This window comes from Salmo salar, chromosome 14 (assembly GCF_965601325.2).
Source record: "Salmo salar chromosome 14, fSalSal1, whole genome shotgun sequence".
Lineage (NCBI taxonomy): Eukaryota > Metazoa > Chordata > Actinopteri > Salmoniformes > Salmonidae > Salmo > Salmo salar.
Window position 1 is genome coordinate 73,956,640 of NC_138304.1, and position 21,092 is coordinate 73,977,731.

At 41.9% G+C, this 21,092-nt stretch overlaps 2 protein-coding genes across 3 annotated transcripts in view; one reads left to right on the top strand and one right to left on the bottom strand.

The window, feature by feature from the left end:
* Nucleotides 1-802: 802 nt before the first annotated feature.
* LOC106569900 (acidic leucine-rich nuclear phosphoprotein 32 family member E) lies at nucleotides 803-12,871 on the bottom strand. Of its 2 annotated transcripts, XM_045694713.2 has the most exons (8): nucleotides 12,603-12,871; nucleotides 7,157-7,306; nucleotides 6,863-6,985; nucleotides 5,839-6,001; nucleotides 5,629-5,753; nucleotides 5,486-5,531; nucleotides 3,934-3,968; nucleotides 803-2,708 (listed from the first exon to the last, which is right to left on the bottom strand). In XM_045694713.2, exons 1-7 carry the CDS (start codon nucleotides 12,654-12,656, stop codon nucleotides 3,937-3,939), a joined length of 693 nt encoding a protein of 230 aa, XP_045550669.1. In that variant the 5' UTR covers nucleotides 12,657-12,871; the 3' UTR covers nucleotides 803-2,708; nucleotides 3,934-3,936. The 2 variants fall into 2 exon arrangements, with proteins under 2 accessions (XP_045550669.1, XP_013997092.1); XM_014141617.3 differs by lacking the exon at nucleotides 3,934-3,968.
* Nucleotides 3,836-21,092, top strand: part of LOC106569899 (uncharacterized) — a 56,800-nt gene continuing 39,543 nt past the window's right edge. Inside the window, exon 1 of the transcript XR_014380421.1 lies at nucleotides 3,836-3,982. The gene's annotated coding sequence lies outside the window, so the exon portion shown is untranslated. The remainder of the gene's footprint in view (nucleotides 3,983-21,092) is intronic.

The following is a 21,092-nucleotide window of genomic DNA, read 5'->3' on the forward strand; positions in this document are numbered from 1 at the left end:
TATGTTTCTGACTCATATCGGTTGCTTTTTAGGAGCAGTCTTTAAGTTTTCTGTGAGTCAGATTATTTCTGTGGCTTCTGTTATGTGGCTTCTGTTATTGATAGAAGAACATCTGAGGTGTTTCTTACTGTTAGCAGTAAAACAGCTATTCCCCTAACAAGTCTTTAGCAGTGTGCCTAAATTATCTGAATTAACTGGAAAGGTGAAAGCAATATGGCGTCATCCCCATCACTAGCCATGCCACAATAAGGCTTGGAAGGGATAATAGCAGTACTAATCCCCCACTCCATCTGCACAGCACTAAGCAACCTAAAACCAGTATAATAAATCGTTAATGCCATGTTCCACAGTGGCCCTGCCCTTCCATCTCTGACATAACCCGTAAACCCCACCCCCTTCATGTCCATTGTGCTCCACCTACCAAGACCTCTCTCATGAATTCTTAATGCCTGTGATGCCCAGCAGATGGCAGCTGTGGGTGATATTAGAAAACAAAGCCAGCAGACTGTGTTCGTGAGGAACTGTAACTCATACCCCACAGTGGCCCAAGGCCTTATGGGTTCCATTACACTCACACTCCTCACATCTCACTGAATACCTTTAGAAAATATATAGTTTTGTGAGTTTGGTCCAGCCAAATGTAATATGCTGAAATTCTCACTCCTTTGGTCACTTGTTGGCAAATTGTAGATCATTGCTACATGTGGTATAATGTCCCTTCTACTGTCTCGCAGTGAATGACATTTGTGTAGTTAGGTAATCATTTTCTGAAGACAAAAAACTATCAATACATTTCAAAGCATTTTCTGTTCATATTTTTTTAATCAAAACTCCTCTTTTAAGATGTTTACAGCACACAAAACACCAAACAGATAACTTGTCACAACAGCCAAGGATGGAAAATAATCTATATTGAGTGTGTTGGGTCAGACTTTGGCCCCTTGACCTGTGCTTTATATTAAAACAAAATGACAAAAACTTTTATAAAAAAAAAAAAAAAACATGAAACACCAAACAGTTGGAACTGAAACTATTTACATATTGCCTTACAAATAATAGATTAAAGTTCCTGCTATGTAAAATACCAGTACAACTATAAACTAACTTGCATCAACAGCAAAACAAAGGTAAAAATGTACTTAGGGATGCGATTAAATCCTAAATCCGAAGCAGTTTGACCTTAACTTTACAATGAAAACATTACGGCCGTACCACTCTGTCACCTTTACCGCGACAACAGCATTAACAGTCAGGCTACAGTATTTCAAGCTGTAAACAGATTTGGCCTTGTTGACCCATCTGTTATGGATGGATGTTAAGTCCAAACCGCCAGGTTTGATTTAGACTAGAGATTACCAGCCCCGGTCCTAGAAAGCCACAGCTCTATGGCCCTCACAAATGTTGGCCCTCACATGTATGGCCCTCACAAATGTTTTGGGGTCAGTTTGCACATCAGTTGGCAGTGCGACTCCCCAGGACTAACGCTGGTATAGAAACTGTTAGACTACTGTTTTGGACCTCCCCATCTCCCACTATTTTTTAAATTCCTAAAACAAGTCATATACTGTGTGAGGGATTAAACAGTCTTTGCTATGCTATTTTACACGAGACAGGACTTTCATTGATGGGTGGAAACTATCTGGTACAAAATGCATTGAGGGGAAAGAGGAGACCGCTTGTGGCAGACAACGATGACGGTAGAGGTTCCTGAACTTCCTGTTGCCTCTTTTCTAGCCTGGTATCCCTGGCTGCCTGAGTAGTGAGCGCGGTGCTGTGTAGAGTGCTGTCCTGTAGGGGGCATTCTTTCCTCACCGTGGCCCAGAGAGGTAGATGAGACTTGGCTGGACCATAGAGAACGATAAGAGGCCTCTAGTGGCCAAAAGGCCGTATTAGCATGGGCAGCGCCATTGAGGGCTTCCAACATTTTAATTTAGTCAACTGTGTGGAACTTCCAACTTCATTGACTGATCCCTCCTGGTGACCCTGTTGGAGTAATGTCCAACTGGGTCATCAGGCAGAATCAGCCAATCGTAAAGAAGAAAATGGACTACTTCAAAATGGAGATTGCCTTAATGGTGCTGCTCATGCTGTCACAGACACTATAATGGCACAGATACAAAGATGAGTCCTCTATCTATCTCCATGGGCTGGACTGGACTCTGGGCTGCATGGCCTGTCATGGGTCTTGGAACGCCATTGGATGTTTGTTGAACACTGACGTCAACGAGGGACAGTGTGGGCCACTTCTGTTGTGCTGGTCATTGTTGCGACAGCCCTTCTTAAATTAGCCCATAACACACCTCTAGTTGCAACTGATCATATCATTGGCAAGCAATTCGAGATAAATCCAGCCCCCCCCCCATCCATTTATTTTAGAGCCCTTACACATTGAAGAGATTTGGGGTGGTCATTTAACATGGAATGATTAACAAATTAATTGTCGATAAAATCTCATTTTCATATTGTATCTCATATATATAAAAATGAAAGAAACAGCCTCTACAGTGATATCTATGGTATACAAAGAGAAACAATCTGCAAGATCACACTTTTTTGTGGTTATTGTTCTACAGCTTGGATCTGGATCCAGAGGTTCGCTGGGGAAAGACAAGCCTATTCGTCATCGTCGTCGTCGTCATCTTCATCATCCTCCCCTTCATCCTCAGCATCCCTCTTCCTCTTCTCCCCTTTGACTCCTGCCTTCTCCTCTGCACAGGACAAAAGCCAATCAAAATGTCAGAATTTGTCTGATACATATTTTTTTTTTTTAAGTGGTGACAATCATTTCTAATCAGGACCAAGTAAAAATGAACAATGGCAAGCAAATCCAATTGGCATTTCCCTTAATTCAGAATTAGATGAAATCATATCCACAGGCTGTGTGGGAGTTGATACACAACCCACTGTATGTTCCGCACCCACATACCCATCTCAAAAACACCTGAGGGAAAACAAACACAGTACCACCAGTATACATCTGTTCAGTCACGTAACAAAGTCCACCCTGTAGACTGAATTACCACTAGCGAAACACTGCAAGAGAGGCTAACATGCTGACCTTAATGGTCGCGTTGCGTGCGCGAGCGTTGCAAAATAAAATGTATGCATACGTCATTCAATCTTTGCACCCACACTAACAGTATTGGGTATATGCTTCTATAATACTGTTTGCGAGCGTCTGCGTTGCCAGGCGCTAAAATAGAACTTGATTATTTTTGTGATGCAGAACGCGCTGCAAGTCCTGCCTCTCCCATCTCCTCATTGGTTTTTAGAAGCATATACCCAAGTACCATCTCCTCATTGGTTTTTAGAAGCATATACCCAAGTACCATCTTCTCATTGGTTTTTAGAAGCATATACCCAAGTACCATCTTCTCATTGGTTTTTAGAAGCATATACCCAAGTGCCATCTTCTCATTGGTTTTTAGAAGCATATACCCAAGTGCCAACTTGTCATTGGATTTTAGAAGCATATACCCAAGTGCCATCTTCTCATTGGTTTTTAGAAGCATATACCCAAGTGCCAACTTCTCATTGGTTTTTAGAAGCATATACCCAAGTGCCATCTTCTCATTGGTTTTTAGAAGCATATACCCAAGTGCCAACTTCTCATTGGTTTTTAGAAGCATATACCCATGTGCCATCTTCTCATTGGTTTTTAGAAGCATATACCCAAGTGCCAACTTCTCATTGGATTTTAGAAGCATATACCCAAGTGCCATCTTCTCATTGGTTTTTAGAAGCATATACCCAAGTGCCAACTTCTCATTGGTTTTTAAAAACATATACCCATGTGGGTGATTGAAAGACGAACTGAGGTCGGTTGCGGTACTGCACCTTATTATGAAAGTTAGTTGCCAATCACCATATAAAGTCCAAAGAAGAAAAAGAAGCCTGGAAGGAGGCGAGATGACTAGAAACGATTTGGTTTACCTTTTATCTGTGGATGAATTGTCGGAGTAGAGGACCTTGTACATTTCAGGTAAAATAACAACTCAATGTTTATATCCCAGGACAAATTAGCTAGCAACAGCAAGCTATCTAGCTAAATAGGACATTAGCTAGCAACTGCAAGCTAGCTAGCTAAATTGCCATAAATGTCTAATGCTTTTCGACCTGTCCCCAAATTAATATAATTGGTTTAGAGTTTGTTTTGATATTTCAACCTGTGTATCGCGTTTGGTGTGGGGGGACAAAGTCAATTTGCGCACGATGGCGAGTGGTTTGGGCATGGTGTAAGGAATCCATTTTGGTTTCACGTTAATGTAGTTCTCTTGCATCAAAGTACACTTTCAAAGGCTCCCCAATACCTCAGATCAAATGCGTACGTATGAGATGATAGCTAAGTATTCTTGCTGGTAATTTATATAGGAGAGTTCTGATTTATACTCGTTGCACACACAGGTGAGTGTGCTGCTTACTGATGTAATGTCACAGTAGGCACAGCTTTCAAATCAGAGTGCAGAAGGAGTAGCTCACTTGCACACATGGGGCCTTTGGCTACATTCACAAGGTAATAACTAAATGGCCTGAACCATCTCTGGATTACATGTCCGCAACCTGCAATAACTGTAAAGTCGAAAGGAATGATCTTCCTAAGGTGCAGGGAGGTATTCTAACCTTGTTTTAAGTGTAGAGGGTAGACCTAACTTGGCTCCAGAGGTCAATGCTAGCAACTGCTCTCAATGGGGGAATCGCACACGGATCAGTGACAAATGAATACAAATCACACAGGGCTGAGGAACGGATCAATAGAAGTCAAACCCTCCTGTGTCAAAGAGCCAATGCTCCTTTGCTCTGAGTCAATGTCACAAATTGAGTAACAGCCAACCTGTGATCAATGTTAATAGACATTAGTATACAAAACATTAAGAACACCTGCTCTTTCCAGACTGACCAGGTGAAAGCTATGATCCCTTATTGATGTCACTTGCTAAATCCACTTCAATCAGTGTAGATGCAAGGAATCATTTTTAAGCCTTGAGAAAATTGAGACATGGATTGTGTATGTTTGCCATTCAGAGGGTGCATGGGCAAGACAAAAGATTTAAGTGCCTTTGAACAGGGTATTGTAGTAGGTGCCAGGTGCACCTGTTTCAGTGTGTCAAGAACTGCAACGCTGCTGGGTTTTTCACGCTCAACAGTTTCCTGTCAATATCAAGAATGGTCCACCACCCAAAGGACATCCAGCCAACTTGACAACTGTAGGAAGCATTGAAGTCAACATGGGCCAGCATCCCTGTGGAATGCTTTTGACACCTTGTAGAGTCCATGTCCCAACGAATTGAGGCTGTTCTGAGCACAAAATGGGGGAGTGCCCATGCAACTGAACATTAGGAAGGTGTTCCCAATATTTGGTATACCTGGTGTATGTTGACGACATCAATAGATCTGTCAGACAAACACATCTGACCCTTTCCAGGCTGGAGTCCATGTACTTGGGTTTGATTACTAGTGACAGGTCAATAATAATTATTGTCCTCACCTTTTCCATCCTCCTCCTCTGCGTAGTCATCATCATCCTCTTCATCCTTAGGGGTGGGAGGAGTTAACATTCTTTAATTAAGCATTGGGAAATAAGACTAAGATGTTCTGGAAAAAACATGAGAAATATTCCAGTTGTCTCACCTGGATCTTTTCCTTCATTAGGTAAGAGAGCCCAACCTCTCTTCCTTCCGAGACCTCCTCCTCCTCCTCGTCGTCTTCGTCATCATAGTCCCCTGTCGCTCCGGCTCCGTCCTCCCCCTCATCATCTATGATGAAGAAGCATTTCGTTCAACAAAGTTCAGCTTAAATATCACTGACACCACGTTGTTGTGTTGTGGTAGCCGTACTCACCATCGGCGTCTGCCTCTGAGTCAGGGGCCTCGTTGTCCTCCTGGTCGAAGCCGTCCAGGTAGGTGACCTGAGGCAGCAGCTCAAAGATGCTCTCCCGGTACTCCTCCAGTGTGGTGATTTCACAGTTAAACAGGTCCAGGCTCTTCAGGTTCTTCAGATTTTGCTGTGGTTTTAGAGAGCGGATGTTGTGCTCTCACCTCTTATCAGACAATCCTTATTAATGAATTCTCTCCAAGTACTAGTCTCCTTGTGAATGGGATGATTAGTTTGTACTATAATATAATACCCGAAGCTAACAGTAGTTTTCCCAGATAATATAAAACCAGCAGCCTCAGGGCCGACTCTAGCCTTTTGGGGGCCTTAAACGAGATTTGGTTGCCCCCCCCCCCCCCCCCCCACCTATCTCGTAGGCAAAACATGCAGTTATACACATTTTGCCATGAGGTGGAGAAAACATGTAACAATTTTATAACAAATTTCATGCAAGTCTACAAATTTTGCCATGGGGTGGAGAGACATTTTTGCAGTTTTAAAGCTAGTTTCCTGCAATTCTACACATTTTGCCATGACTTATGCCATGTTCATGATAGCTGAGTGAGAGTGACTAACAATTCAGTGGGGGCCCCTGGAGGTTAGGGCCATGATTACTGCAGGTTTAGATAGCTGGCTAGACTAACTTACAGATCTAAAAATTGTTAGCTGACATGGCTAATTAAGTGACTGTCAGTGACTGACATAAGTGAGAAATTGCTGATGCACATCAAAATGTTTTACTTGCACCTTGTGTATTCTACTATACTAAGTCTCAACAGTAAGTTATCGTTATTCATTGTGTATTTATTCCTAGTGTTTTCTTTTTTCCTTCTGCATTGTTGAGGAATCATTTCACTGTTAGTCTACGCAGGTTGTTTACGAAGCATGTGACATACAATTTGATTTAAGACCTCGACTGAGTACCAAAAAACAAAAAAACTGGTTATGCCTGGAACCGCATAATGCTACAACTGTTAACGACTCTACTCACCAGGGCCTCAACGTTGCTCAGCTCCTTTATCTTGTTGCCACTCAGGTTTAGATACGTCAGGTTGGGGGATTTCTCTGAAAGTGTCTCCAAATGACCCGAGATGTTGTTGTCACTCAGCTCCAACTGTGAGGAAAAAATATAATTTCTTGATTAATCATTTAGGAAGAAAAAAAATGTAATCCTGCATATCAAATATTGGCAATTGGGAGTAAAGCCAGAGTGGCTTATTCTGCTAACTAAATTATTTTCAGTGAGATAATTGATTGCTCAAAAAGATCCAGCTTCCCTACTCACCTTGCGCAGTTTGGGCAGTGAGGGTAGCTTTGCCAGGGAGGTGAGTCCAACGTTGACCATGCTGAGGAATTCCAGCTCCTTGAAGTCATCCGTCAGGCCCTCTACTTCACCATCACTGGTGCGGCAGTTATCCACCACCAGCTCTGCCACCTGTAGGAATAGTCATCACCATACATTGGACACTCTTGAAAATGAGATGGTGCATTTCAAGATATTTCATCCTGCAAAATGTTAAATAAACAAATTAATTAAACCAAATTAAATGCTTAGCTAGTTTGTTGCATTTTTAATGACAAAGGCAAACATTTTATTTGTTTGGTTTAATTCACCATTTTGTCATCTAATTGCATGTTGATTGGAAAAGCTGACCCTTGACCTAAAGTCAGCTGTTTCCTGTGAGAACACATGCCTTTTCAAAAATGTTCTGCTTGAATGCCTTGTGTGGACACAAGACTGAAGCCCTGTCTGGAAAAATGTCACGGCTGGAGTAGCTGACTAGCTACAAGGCTTCAAAAGAGGTAACAATATGAATGTGCTAACCAATGATGTGTATAAACCCTGGATGATTGACAGGGGGCACTGTATTGAAGCCACCGCACAGCCATCTTAGCACTCCTCCATTGTATCTTTTTTTGGAAGCTATAGAAATACATTTAATGTCTACGTTCTTTGACATTTATTCTATTACAGACATGTTCATGCATACTTAAAATTATATTATGTGCGCTAAATAAAACATGAAAAACATTTCTTAATGTATTTTTTTTGTACTAATATTACTGTCCCCACTAACAACTACTTTAATACATGTAACTTTGTCCTTTAAACATTTAATTGAAATACTGTAGAATTACATTCATTCCTATGGAGGAATGGGGAGTGCCAATATGGCTGACTGGTGGCTTCAAAGCCTCAATGGCCAATACATGCGCTACATGACCAAAAGTATGTGGACACCTGCTCGTTGAACATTCATTCCAAAATCATGGGCATTAATATAACAGTCCCTACTCTTCTGGGAAGGTTTTCCACTAGATGTTGGAACATTGCTGCATGGACTTCAGCAACAAGAGCATTAGTGAGGTCGGGCACTGCCTTTGGGCAATTTGGCCTGGCTCGCAGTCGGCATTCATCCCAGAGGTGTTCAATGGGTTTGAGGTCAGGGCTCTGTGCAGGCCAGTCAAGTTCTTCCACATAGATCTCAACAAACCATTTCTGTATGGACCTCGCTTTGTGCACGGGGGTATTGTCCTGCTGAAACGGGAAAGGGCCTTTACCAAACTGCCACAAAGTTGGAAGCACAGAATTGTCTAAAATGTCATCGTATGCTGTAGCATTAAGATTTCCCTTCACTGGAACTAAGGGGCCTAGCCTGAATCATGAAAAACAGCCCACGACTATTATTCCTCCTCCACCAAACTTTACAGTTGGCACTATGCATTCAGGCAGGTAACATTCTCCTGGCATCCGTCAAACCCAGATTTGTCCGTCGGACTGCCAGATAGTTTAGAGTAATTCATCACTCCAGAGAAGGCGCTTCCAATGCTCCAGAGTCCAATCGCGGTGAGCTTTACACCACTCCAGCTGATCTTTGGCATTGTGCATGGTGATCTTGGGCTTGTGTGTGGCTGCTCGGCCATGATGAACAGTTGTTGTGCTGACGTTGCTTCCAGAGGCAGTTTGGAACTCGGTAGTGAGTGTTGCAACCGAGGACTGACGCATATTACGTGCTTCAGCACTCAGCGGTCCCATTCTGTGAGCTTGTGTGGCATACCACTTCGTGGCTAAGCCGTTGTTGCTCCTAGATGTTTCCACTTCACAATAACAGCACTTACAGTTGACCGGGGAAGCTCTAGCAGGGCAGAAATTTGACCAACTGACTTGTTGGAAAGATAGCATCCTATGACCGTGCCACGTTGCAAGTCACTGAGCTCTTCAGTACGGGCCATTCTACTGCCAATGTTTGTCTATGGAAATTGCATGGCTGTGTGCTCGATTTTATACACCCATCAGCAACGGGTGTTGCTAAAAACGATGAATCCACTAATTTGAAAGGGTGTCCACATACTTTTGGTGATGTAGTGTAGCATCAGCAATCCAGGGATTACAGTGCATTCGGAAAGTATTCAGACCCCTTGAGTTTTCCCACAATTTGTTACGTTTGCTTTATTCTAAAATGGATTAAATAAATAAAAAAATCCTCAATCTATACACAATACCCCATAATGACAAAAGGAAAACAGATTTTTATAAATGTTTGCAAATGTATAAAAATAAAAAAATTATTTACATAAGTATTCAGACCCTTTGCTATGCGAGTCGAAATTGAGCTCTGGTGAATCCTGTTTCCATTGATCATCCTTGAGATGTTTCTACAACTTGATTTGAGTCCACCTGTGGCAAATTCAATTGATTGGACATGATTTGGAAAGGCACACACCTGTCTATATAAGGTCCTACATTTGACAGTGCATGTCAGAGCAAAAAACAAGCCATGAGGTCAAAGGAATTGTCCGCAGAGCTGAGACAGGATTGTGTCGAGGCACAGATCTGGGGAAGGGTACCAAAAATGTCTGCATCATTGAAGGTCTCCAAGAACACAGTGGCCTCCATCATTCTTAAATGGAAGAAGTTTGGAACCACCAAGACTCTTCCTAGAGCTGGCCGCCCGGCCAAACTGAGCAATCGGAGGAGAAGGGCCTTGGTCAGGAAGATGACCCAGAACCCGATGGTCACTCTGACAGAGCTCCAGAGTTCCTCTGTGGAGGTGGGAGAACCTTCAAGTCGGACAACCATCTCTGCAGCACTCCACCAATTAGGCCATTATCGTAGAGTGGCCAGACGGAAGCCACTCCTCAGTAAAAGGCACGGCAGCCTGCTTGGAGTTTGCCAACAGGCACCCAAAGGACTCTCAGACCATGAGAAATCAAGATTCTCTGGTCTGATGAAACAAAGATTGAACTCTTTGGCCTGAATGCCAAGCGTCACGTCTGGAGGAGACCTGTAAACATCCTTATGGTGGTGGTGGCATCATCATGCTATGGGGATGTTTTTTAGTGGCAGGGACTGTGAGATTAGTCAGGATAAAGGTAAAGATGAACAGAGCAAAGTACAGAGATCCTTGATGAAAACCTGCTCCAGAGCGCTCAGAACATCAGACTGGGGCAAAGGTCCACCTTCCAACAGGACAACAACCCTAAGCACACAGCCAAGACAACGCAGGAGTGGCTTCGGGTCAAGTTTCTGAATGTCCTTGAGTTGCCCAGCCAGAGCCTGGACTTGATCCCTAACGAACATCTCTGGAGAGACCTGAAAATAGCTGTGCAGTGACGCTACCCAACCAACCTGACACAGCTTGAGAGGATCTGCAGAGAAGAATGGGAGAAACTCCCCAAATACGGGTACGCCAATCTTGTAGCGTCATACCCAAGAAGACTTGAGTCTAATCGCTTCCAAAGGTGCTTCAACAAAGTACAGAGTCAAGGGTCTGAATACTTATGTAAATGTCATATTTCCGTTTTATTTGTTACATTTGCAAAAAAATCTAAAACATGTTTTTGCTTTGTCAGTATGGGGTATTGTGTGTAGATTAATGAGGGGGGGAAACGATTTAATCAATTTTAGAATAAGGCTGTAAAGTCACAAAATGTGGAAAAAGTCAAGGGGTCTGAATACTTTCCGAATGCACTGTATGATCGTACCTTTTAAAAATTGTAAATAATACGCTCCTCAAAACAAGAGCTGGTAAAGGAGGCTGGTATTGTCACAGCCTCAGTGTGGTTTAATCTTCACCTAATGCCTCTCGTTTGTAAAGGACCAGCTCTGTGCACATCTCTATTGTCGTGGAGTGAGAAACAGTGGAGATGTAGCCTACATCCTATTAATGGACTTCACTGCTGAATGTACAGCAGTTATGTAACTACAGAAATGGTAAGAGAAATAGGTTTGTCGAAGGCTAGAGTCAGTGGCATGAATGACTGGGGACCTGATTTGTCAATCCTCAAACAAGCGTCTTCTCTGAGGGTTGGGGGATTTACTGTAGCCTAATCTACTAAATTGGGGGGAGGTCTGAGCCCCGCACGCCATCTGCCATATTACTTAAATTCATAAAACGCAGAACAGGACTGCAAACGCTGCTACACTTGAATGTGTACATATACGTTTTACAAAGACGTCGTTAATCATCCCGAGGAAAAGCCTGTCGTTACATAATCACTACATCATGGAGGCAAAATAGACAACTTGCTTTCCGATGGGAGTACAAGTAGGCTATTTAAATGGCCGGCTGAGTGAATCGTATAGGCTATATGAAATTCGCTTGGAAGTAGACTTTCTAAATTTTGATTTAGGCCTACATGTAACGTTAGCCGTTTAATACGCACAATTTATCCATTTACTTATCTAAATCGAGTTAAACTGGTAATCGCCGTCAAAATGTGCTCGTGTATAGATGTAACAAAATGACTTCCACTCCCCGCCCGTCAGAAACAGGGCTCAACAGCCTGTACTGTACAAAAAAAAATCCGCTACACTGACGCCACCGTAGACAGTGACTGCGCGTCTCGCTCCGACAACGGTCAGCTTGCGTGCATGCTGGTTTTATATTGCTTCTAAATTCTTGCAGGCGCTGTTCATTCGAGTATTGATGTTTAAATCCCGTGGACGTTTAAAAATGCTACGGTAAAATAAGTGGGTCTTAGCTAAAACCATTCGATTAGTAAAATGTCCGCTCATAGAAACCAACCAGCTTGTTTTGACATTTGGTTAACCTGGTAAGATCTGTCAAAAGCCTCGTTACGCATGGAAAGCTTGAGTTTTTAAATTCGACTGAAAGTTATTTGCATCGGCATTCATATGGAATAACATCAGGCAACTTCCAAGACAAACCAATTAATCGATTCCCGAAGGCTATCAAAAGTTATTTTACATTTCCATATCAGTTGTGAATTCTCTATTTGGATTAGCTTGCTATATTACAGGAGTCAACACGACGTCAGCTAAGCCTTATTAAGATGTTATTGGCTTTTCACAATTTAAATTATTCTCACAACAATGGCATAAATCGGAGCGGAATGTGTTCTTCATAATTATGTCCGCTCCGCCACCTTGAACATCCAATGGATCTCTGGCCGGGCACAAGACAAGGAGGATGATGGCAAAGACAGTGTTGCAGATCTATAAAATGCTATTAGAATCACAAAGCGATTTAAATTGCTTTGTGGATACTTTCAGCTCGTTTTTGTACAGCAACCAACATATGTTGTGATCGGACGAATAATCAGAATTCCCCCCCCCCCCCCCAAAAAAACTTAAACCTAATCGGACTCGCATCCTCTGTTGTCAATGTGCAGAGCGGAGGCTCCTAAGAAATCCTGCTCTTCTCTGGGTTATCGGCTCGCATAGTTATCACCTCAAATGTAAGATAAATAATGGCAAGATAACTTACCTCCGCTGGTGTCCTATTCCTCAATTCTAAACTGATCCTCTTTTTCATCTCCATTATTAGTCAAATATAAAACACTAGGTTAACGTAAAATAAAAAAATAAAAATATGGCAATAAAATGTTCAACTCCAGAGTTTGGACCCACAGCTCGGTTTTCTTGTATGGCCACAGTTCTACTGATCCTCCATGATACTTAGCACCCAGCCCCCTCTATCAAATCCCGCCCTATGGAGCTCTTGATAGGCCAGTTCTCTCTTCCTTCATCTTAATCGGATGATTGAAACGCCAATCAAACAGATCATGCCGTTCAACATAATCCGCCTCTAACGACGGAGGTGATTGGTTGTGATTGCGCGCGCAGTAGATTTAGATGGGTCAACGCGAACGTCAATATCATCGTTTTAAACCACCCGGTCTTCCTTTGAAACCGTCGGGGGCGTCACTAGTTAACACAGCCACAAAGTCGTAATTATGGCTAAACCCCGCTAATTAAAAAAATGTATCGTATTAAAATCTGATTTTAAAAGTAACCGTAACTTTAACCACACTGCTAACCTTATGACTCACCCTAATCTTAAATTAAGACCAAAAAACTGCTAATCCGATTTTTCTCGGACATTTTTTTTCTCCGGACTAAAGATCATGAAACTTCTGCACATGTGCGGATCACGTTCTGCGCATGTGTTCATGTTCTACTTTAAGAGAGAATCTAAACATTAACATTAATGTATCATTGGTAAATTGTGACTGACTGATCTACAAATAATAAATCAGTAGGCTACTAGTTATTTATGATGTAAGGTTTGTAGATCAGTCAGTCACCTGCACTGTCGAAAACCACAGTCTCTGCTCTACCAGAGATCTGTATATAATGAAGAGATGCTCATATCTCCGCCCTAACAATGGGAGTCGTTTTTAAAAAATGTATTTAACCCTTATTTTACCAGGTAAATTGACTGAGAACACATTCTCATTTACAGCAACAACATCATGGGGAATAGTTACAGGGGAGAGGAATGAGCCAATTGGAAGCTGGGAATGATTAGGTGGCAATGATTGTATGAGGGACAGATTGGGAATTTTAGCCAGGACATCAGGGTTAACACCCCTACTCTAACAATAAGTTCCATGGAATCTTTAGTGACCAGAGTCAGGACACCTGTTTAACGTCCCATCTGAAGTACATCACCCTGCACAGGGCAATGTCCCCAATCACTGACCTGGGGCATTGGGATCTTTTTTTAGACCAGAGGAAAGAGTGCCTCCTACTGGCCCTCCAACACCAATTCCAGCAGCATCTGGTCTACCATCCAGGAACCAACCCTTCTTAGCTTCAGTTGCAAGCCAGCAGGGGGCTGCAGGGTGATGTGCTGCTTGTCCCAAAGGCGAGAGGGCAAGTTACAAGCCTAGGTCCAAAATAAGTCCATAGAAACGCATTGGTCTTATTTTGGACAGATTCTGGCGAGAGTAACCTCTCGCTTCACCTTTTCATCTCTGGCTCTACAGTCTACTCTGGCCAATGGCGTTCAAAGTTGAATAAAGTTGGATCAAAGCTGAATCAGTGGGCGCATTCGAGCAGATCACTTTTTTTCAAGTCATTTCATTTCATTTTCATTTAAGTCATTTAGCAGACGCTCTTATCCAGAGCGACTTACAAATTGGTGCATTCACCTTATGATATCCAGTGGAACAACCACTTTACAATAGTGCATCTAAATCTTTTAAGGGGGGGGGGGGGGGTAGAAGGATTACTTTATCCTATCCTAGGTATTCCTTAAAGAGGTGGGGTTTCAGGTGTCTCCGGAAGGTGGTGATTGACTCCGCTGTCCTGGCGTCGTGAGGGAGCTTGTTCCACCATTGGGGTGCCAGAGCAGCGAACAGTTTTGACTGGGCTGAGCGGGAACTGTGCTTCCTCAGAGGTAGGGGGGCCAGCAGGCCAGAGGTGGATGAACGCAGTGCCCTTGTTTGGGTGTAGGGCCTGATCAGAGCCTGAAGGTATGGAGGTGCCGTTCCCTTCACAGCTCCGTAGGCAATCGCCATGGTCTTGTAGCGGATGCGAGCTTCAACTGGAAGCCAGTGGAGAGAGCGGAGGAGCAGGGTGACAATGGTGACAAAGTCAATGGTCACCGCCTTCCAAAGTGTGTTGCATTATAGGGCTAACAATGATCTGACTTGCAACTACATGACCACTGCATGAACGTTACAAAAACCATGTGATCAAAGGTCATGAAGTTCGGACTGCAGTCGACTGCAAATCTCTGTAGTTGCTCTTCACCAACTACATAATGCAGGCATTACCTGCATTGTGAGAGCTTCTATTGTCAACCAATCATTAGGGTGTTTTTTTGTTTGACCCAAGTGAATGTGACAAAGACATGACTAACTTTGCAGAAATTCATGTATACATTATATGTACAAATGGATGTGATATGAGGCTCTCTCACCAATTGATAGTACAATGTACACACCTTTACAAGTTTATTTCAACATTACGAAGAAAAATGTTTTAAACAATGGCAACACTGCCATGTTGCTCTGAGCCTTGCTGCTGCAAAACCACATCAGTGTCCGAGTTTCGCCTGTTGCAGATGCATCTCCCCCTACTTCACTCCACAACTTTCGTCTACAGTTGGTTGCTTTTTCCTTACCACTCAAACAAGCCCAATGTCTGCAAGATCACATAACTATAGTATTGTACATAACAGAACCGAATATAATAGTATTATTTTACTGTAAGAAAAAAACACCACTGCATTTTTCTCTCACATGGCCAGAACTCAACAGCATGTGCCACTAGCCAAAATACACAGGCAAACTAATCTACAGTTTAACACCACCTGCTCTAAAATTCGCTCACTGTACATCATTCAAAACAACACTACAGTTTACTTTGAAACAACACTGTATAACTCAAGATCTAATGCATATCCCCATGAAACTGGATGGGATCCAATGGTTGGTATGCAAATGCTGCATGGACGTTTCACCGGTAAAACGTGGATAATTCTAATTCACGATTGACAGTGGGAAATGTGAAGGGAAGGAGACCACAACAAATGTGTGAGTAAAGAAGCACATGTGCAGAACCTGAAAAGTCTGATCTGCAGACATGGCTTTAAACCATAAATCCACCTTGTCTTTGTTCTCATTGGCACATTTATCCAAAAGCTGCAGCAATATGTTTTTAAATATAGAGTCCAAGGCTTAGGCAGCTAACAGACTTGCTCTACCATTCGATATGCAAGGCAGAATATCCAGTTGAAACTGTAACAAAATGGCTGACCATGTACCACACCAAGCATGGTGGCTTAAAGAGGAGAGGCAGTAAGCCACACCATCTGTGCAATGTAATGGGTTGTCGACCGCTCAGCTGCTTTGCTCTCATAGACCAAAGTCCTTTGCACTCAGTCTTACATCATATCAAGCGTGTGGTGTTTAAAAGCTATTCTTGCAGTCTAATCTTTCATTATTGATCCAATGGGGATGGAGACTCATAATGGCATATCCGTTCGAAGGTATTACTATAAATCTGAATAGGCCTATTTGTGTATTTGTCTTGGACAAGCAGTGTGGTCTTATGATGCAACATTGCAGGCAGCATACTTTTAAAGAGTTAATTTCATATGTATTACAAAACACACATTCGGCCCAATCTTTATTGGTTTAGTATTTCACATTAGGATAAAAATATCCTTCAACCCATTGTAAAAAAACAACACGATTAATGCAATGCCTCAAGGTGACCACAAGAGGGACAACCCACAATGACCTCTGAGAGAGGTGAATATCCTGACACTATCACTAAGCTGATTTGTTCATTAAGTTACCAGAATGGAGGTTGATATCCACCATTGCTGTGCATGTCTGTCTCCACAAGCAATTTTTTGTTGTTGTGTCACTTATGGATCGATCCACAGATATTGCACACCCAGTCTTGAGAAATAAAAGTTTAACTCATTTTTACTACATTTACAAACTCTGTTATAACACCTGTTACTACACAGAAATTGTAAATACTTTTTTCCCTTATAGAAATTTAGACAAGTGTAGCAAATTACCAACTCCATTGGTTTTGGTGAGGCCTAAAACATGCCAGACTACAAACTGTGGAGCAGTACAGTTTTTAGGGAAAAGTTAGGAGAGATAGTTAAGGCTGGTTCGGGACAGACGTTTTATATATATTTTTGCATGATTCTTTCAAAGAAAGACACAGTTTGAAAAGCAACAGGTTAATTTAAGAACCATATATTACGTGTTATATTGTAAACCATAACTTTGACTGTACAGCAAGTTATCCCCCCCAAAAGTGTGCCGTGCTATCAGTGTCCACAAGATGGCAGACGGCGCAAGGATGAAGTCAAAACCAGATAAAACTGGATATGCGTAATCACCCATGCACATACGTTGCTGTGCCTTGTATCCTGGTACATTTATTTTCAATCGCAAGTCGCTAGAGGGTGCAATAATGCTTCAACCAACGAGTTTATCTTCCTTGTCTTCTTTGACGTTGAATAGAGGCTTACTAATGCGTTATAACATTCGCAAAATGTTTACCACAATTTAGAAGGTATTGTAGCTACTTAAACAGTGTTTTTTTTTTCCCCCCTCAACCATTGCACCTCATTGAGTCCTTGTCAATAATCTTGATTGATTAGTATTCTAGCACTGATTAGGCTATACATGCTTTGTGACCCTAAAAGATTCACATGTACTCAAACGTTTAGGATAGTAAGATTACATAGACCTATTGATATGTGTCAAATTGAAGGACTCATTGCTGGAGAATTCCATTCATGGGGGAACCCCAGTGATTGTCCTCTTTGAACCTGGTAGTGGATTGTTGTTGCAGCGTTTCCTACAGTCTTTTGTCTGCCGACAACATTGACCTACTGCTGTTCATAAACAGTGGGGGTTGGGGTGGGATCAAACTTGAACAATGATAGACACACAGTGGGGGAATACCTCGGCAAGGAGCAGCTGCAGCAATGACCCTGTCTGGACTCTCTTGGGTCCTCAATGGGAAGAAAATGCATTGAGACCAGTGGTGATTTTAGCATGTAATCTTGGTGGGGCAAACTCAAAAATGATTGTTTTTAGATGCATGCCAGCAAAGCCACAAAGCAACACTAAACAATACATTAATTGCACTATAATGGTGACAAACGGTGCCCATAAACTGTTAGGGCCTACATAAAGCTGTCTTTTCAGTACCATGGAGTGAATCCAATATTTATATATATTTTGTTTTTTTAATCCCAGGCCCCCGTCCCTGCAGGAGGCCTTTTGCCTTGTGGTAGGCCGTCATTGTAAATAAGAATTTGTTCTTAACTGACTTGCCTAGTTAAATAATGGTCAAATAAAAAAATGATGGCTGACTTGCTTAAACAAATGTGGTTTCTACTGAGAATTGAGATGTACAAACTATGGCACAAGGGAACAACGAGTGGATAAGAGGCAATACGTAATTTCGATTAAGACATTAATGAGCGAGCAAGGACGGATGTAGTCAACATAACAATTTGTTCAGCACTTTGAAATGTACAGCGACAGAATTCAGAAAATGGGCTGTTCTTACAGTATTCTCCCTGTACACCAAGTCAGAACCGTAGGATAAAGGGGGCATATAAGCAGACAATGAAAGCTCTTACAATATCAGATGATTACATTTCGCTACATGTGCACAACCAAGTTAGAACAGTAGGCTAAGGTATGAGGGGGGAAAGGGACCAAATTATTAGGGTGAGGCACATGGGCTACTAACAGCCTACTACACAACATATACTTAGTATTACTTTCTAGCTACCGTATACATATCTCCCTGGCATCTTACATAATTTATGCAGCAGCATACAAGACCTTTTTGGACTCACCTTGTGCTGTGCTCACTTGAACAGGAATGTGAGGCGGTGGTCCTTCTTGTGGGCAAATTTCATCATCAAACTTTGTCATCAATGTCTGTCATTCTCTGGATTTATGGTGCTTTCAAGACAACTGGGAACTCTGGGGGAAAAAAAAAAAACGAGGTTTAATCATGACATCAGTGATCTTCAGGTCAGAGTTCCCGACTTGGAATTCCGAGTTGGATGAAAGTTCAAAACGTATTTTTCCAGTTGGCGCTAATTGTTTTGAGTTCCCCAGTTGTCTTGAATTCACTGAAGTTCGAGATTTCCCAGTTCCGTGTTTCCAGTTGTTTTGAACGCCGCAGAAGTCATGCTGGATGGACAGCATGGCCAATGTATTCAACCTTTTCTGGCCCATGGTGTGTTGCGAGTGAATTTTTATCCTTTTAAACTTGGAAGAGAGACCCTTATTCCCAGACTTGGACCACACATCCACTCCAATAAATATCAGGCTAGTGATTGCTTTGCAAAGCTTGCAGTTAGCCACTGATTCCTTCCAAACCATTCATTGTTGAATTTGAGATTTGCAACTTGTTGTGTAATGTTTATGGCCGATGAGCACCGATACATTTTATTTATAATTTCTCTTCATATGACAAGGATTGAAAAGGATTTGCCAGTAGATTGCCAACTTGATTCATGATGACTGCTTGTCTAGTTTGCTAGCTAAGATTTTTAAAGTATGATATTGACATGATCAATCAAAGCTACGGTAGACATGGGATTTCACGTCATTTTATCTGTGGCCAATGACCTTAAGTCTTCTTGGATGGGCACTTCTAATGTAAATCTATGGCAGCACCCAAGGGGCTTGAATTTTATAGCTCTGCCCATACATTTTGCGGTGACGTGGTGTCCCCATGAGTGACAGAACCCTGAGCCAATCACAGCGCAACTAGAGAACATTGCCAACCCCTACGCTCCGTATTTTCCGCTGGCTGCCCCACCACCACAAAAGGCCCTGAGCTAGGCTGAAACACCTGCATTTCGGGATTGCCTTACTCAAGAAAGCAAAAAAGCGACCATGTTTGTATGCCGCTTTATTAACTCAATGATTTATTATTATTTTTTATTTTTTTACATTGTTTGCAAACTGATATGTGACACGTATTAATGCCAAAATGACATGCAAAAATATGATATATATATTTTGTTGTTGCTCTGAATGACGTGTCGCCACTGATTGAGACAAAGGAATAAGAAGCTACCACTGCATTTCCTCACCTAGAATTCTTGTCATTTGAGTTAATTAAATGCATATGTTAAAGGATTATTTACCTTAAACAATGTGATGTGAAAGCTGTTGCATTGTAGCGTTTGAAAACCACACGCTATAATAGTTTAAGCCAAATGGCAGCCCAGCCACATTGTTGCTATAAAGCTTTGGGATTGGGCTTGAGAAATGTAATCACTCTCAAATGCATAGATGGAGTTATGAATGCAGGACTGACAGTCCATGACATTAACATAAAAAAAAAAAATCTGGAAAGTTTCAAAATGTACCTGTAAAAAAATCCTCCGGAATTTTCATAACATTTAAAAGATTAACAATAATTGTTCAACATGAAAACGTATGACTACATTCCCAAAGCTGTACATAAAACTACATGTGTAGTATATGCATACTTTTTCGATCAAACTGATAAAAAGGCTAATTATTTCGAAATAAAACTGATTTAAAGAGTCAAACTTTAATGTAAAATCAATGCAAAACACTATAAACTAATACAAAGCGGAGGAAATAAGTAAAAAGTTCCGAAGTTGAAATACGCCTATACATTTTCAAAAAACATTTTGTGGTGGGACTATTTCTGACGGTTGTCTGAAGCCGTGTGATCTAGTGCTGCCCATAGGTTCAGGACCATTAAGCACCACTACTCATGGAAGAGGGGCCAGCTTATGTTCATAACGGCAATCATCTGTTGTTCCATCATCTCTATGTGACGAGCCATCATCTGTTTCAATTTGTTGTCGTCATACAACCACCACTTTTCTCACAACTCATTTGCATTCCACCTCCTTTATCATGCCTCCTCTGTCTCCTCCTCTGCCTTCAGCCATTTCTTGTGCATCTTTGTTATCTTTACTTCTGTCCATACATCTCTTTATGGATGCTTTTAAAAAAAATAACCTGAGGTCATGAATGAGAATGCTGTCTTTCCTTGTGTAGCATAACCAACTAAACTTTAATGACAATTGTAGTAAACTATATTGTATACTGACCAGTGCGTGCACAGGGTCTTTTTCTGCGCCCGAGGTTCCCAGAGGCAAGAGCTTGGCTGCAATCAGCATTGAGTATGCTTGGGACTATCTCAGACAGCTCACTAGAGTTGGTGCTACCGGGCTGCTCATCAGAGTCCGATTGAGGGCCTGTGTGGGAGCGATATTAGCAAAGTTATCCGCAGGCTTCATTTGACTGAGCTGTAAACTGTGACATTTGTTAGCTAGCTAGCAGTCCACAGCTTTTAGGCCAAGTGATATTAGAGGTGTGTAAATCCACTCATAGGACCCATCTCACTGGGATAACATAGGCCAGCCAAAACAGAACTCTCTCATTACTTGATCATCTTTATTTGACCATGATAAACCGAT

What these genes read in the sequence shown, in the direction of transcription:
- LOC106569900 (XM_014141617.3), bottom strand. Translation starts at nt 12,656, where the DNA reads ATGGAGATGAAAAAGAGGATCAGTTTAGAATTGAGGAATAGGACACCA. An exon ending in TGAGCAACGTTGAGGCCCTG is followed by an intron (nt 6,002 to 6,862) that starts GTGAGTAGAGTC and finishes CTAAAACCACAG; the next exon opens with CAAAATCTGAAGAACCTGAA. An exon ending in CTCAGAGGCAGACGCCGATG is followed by an intron (nt 5,754 to 5,838) that starts GTGAGTACGGCT and finishes TCTTCATCATAG; the next exon opens with ATGATGAGGGGGAGGACGGA.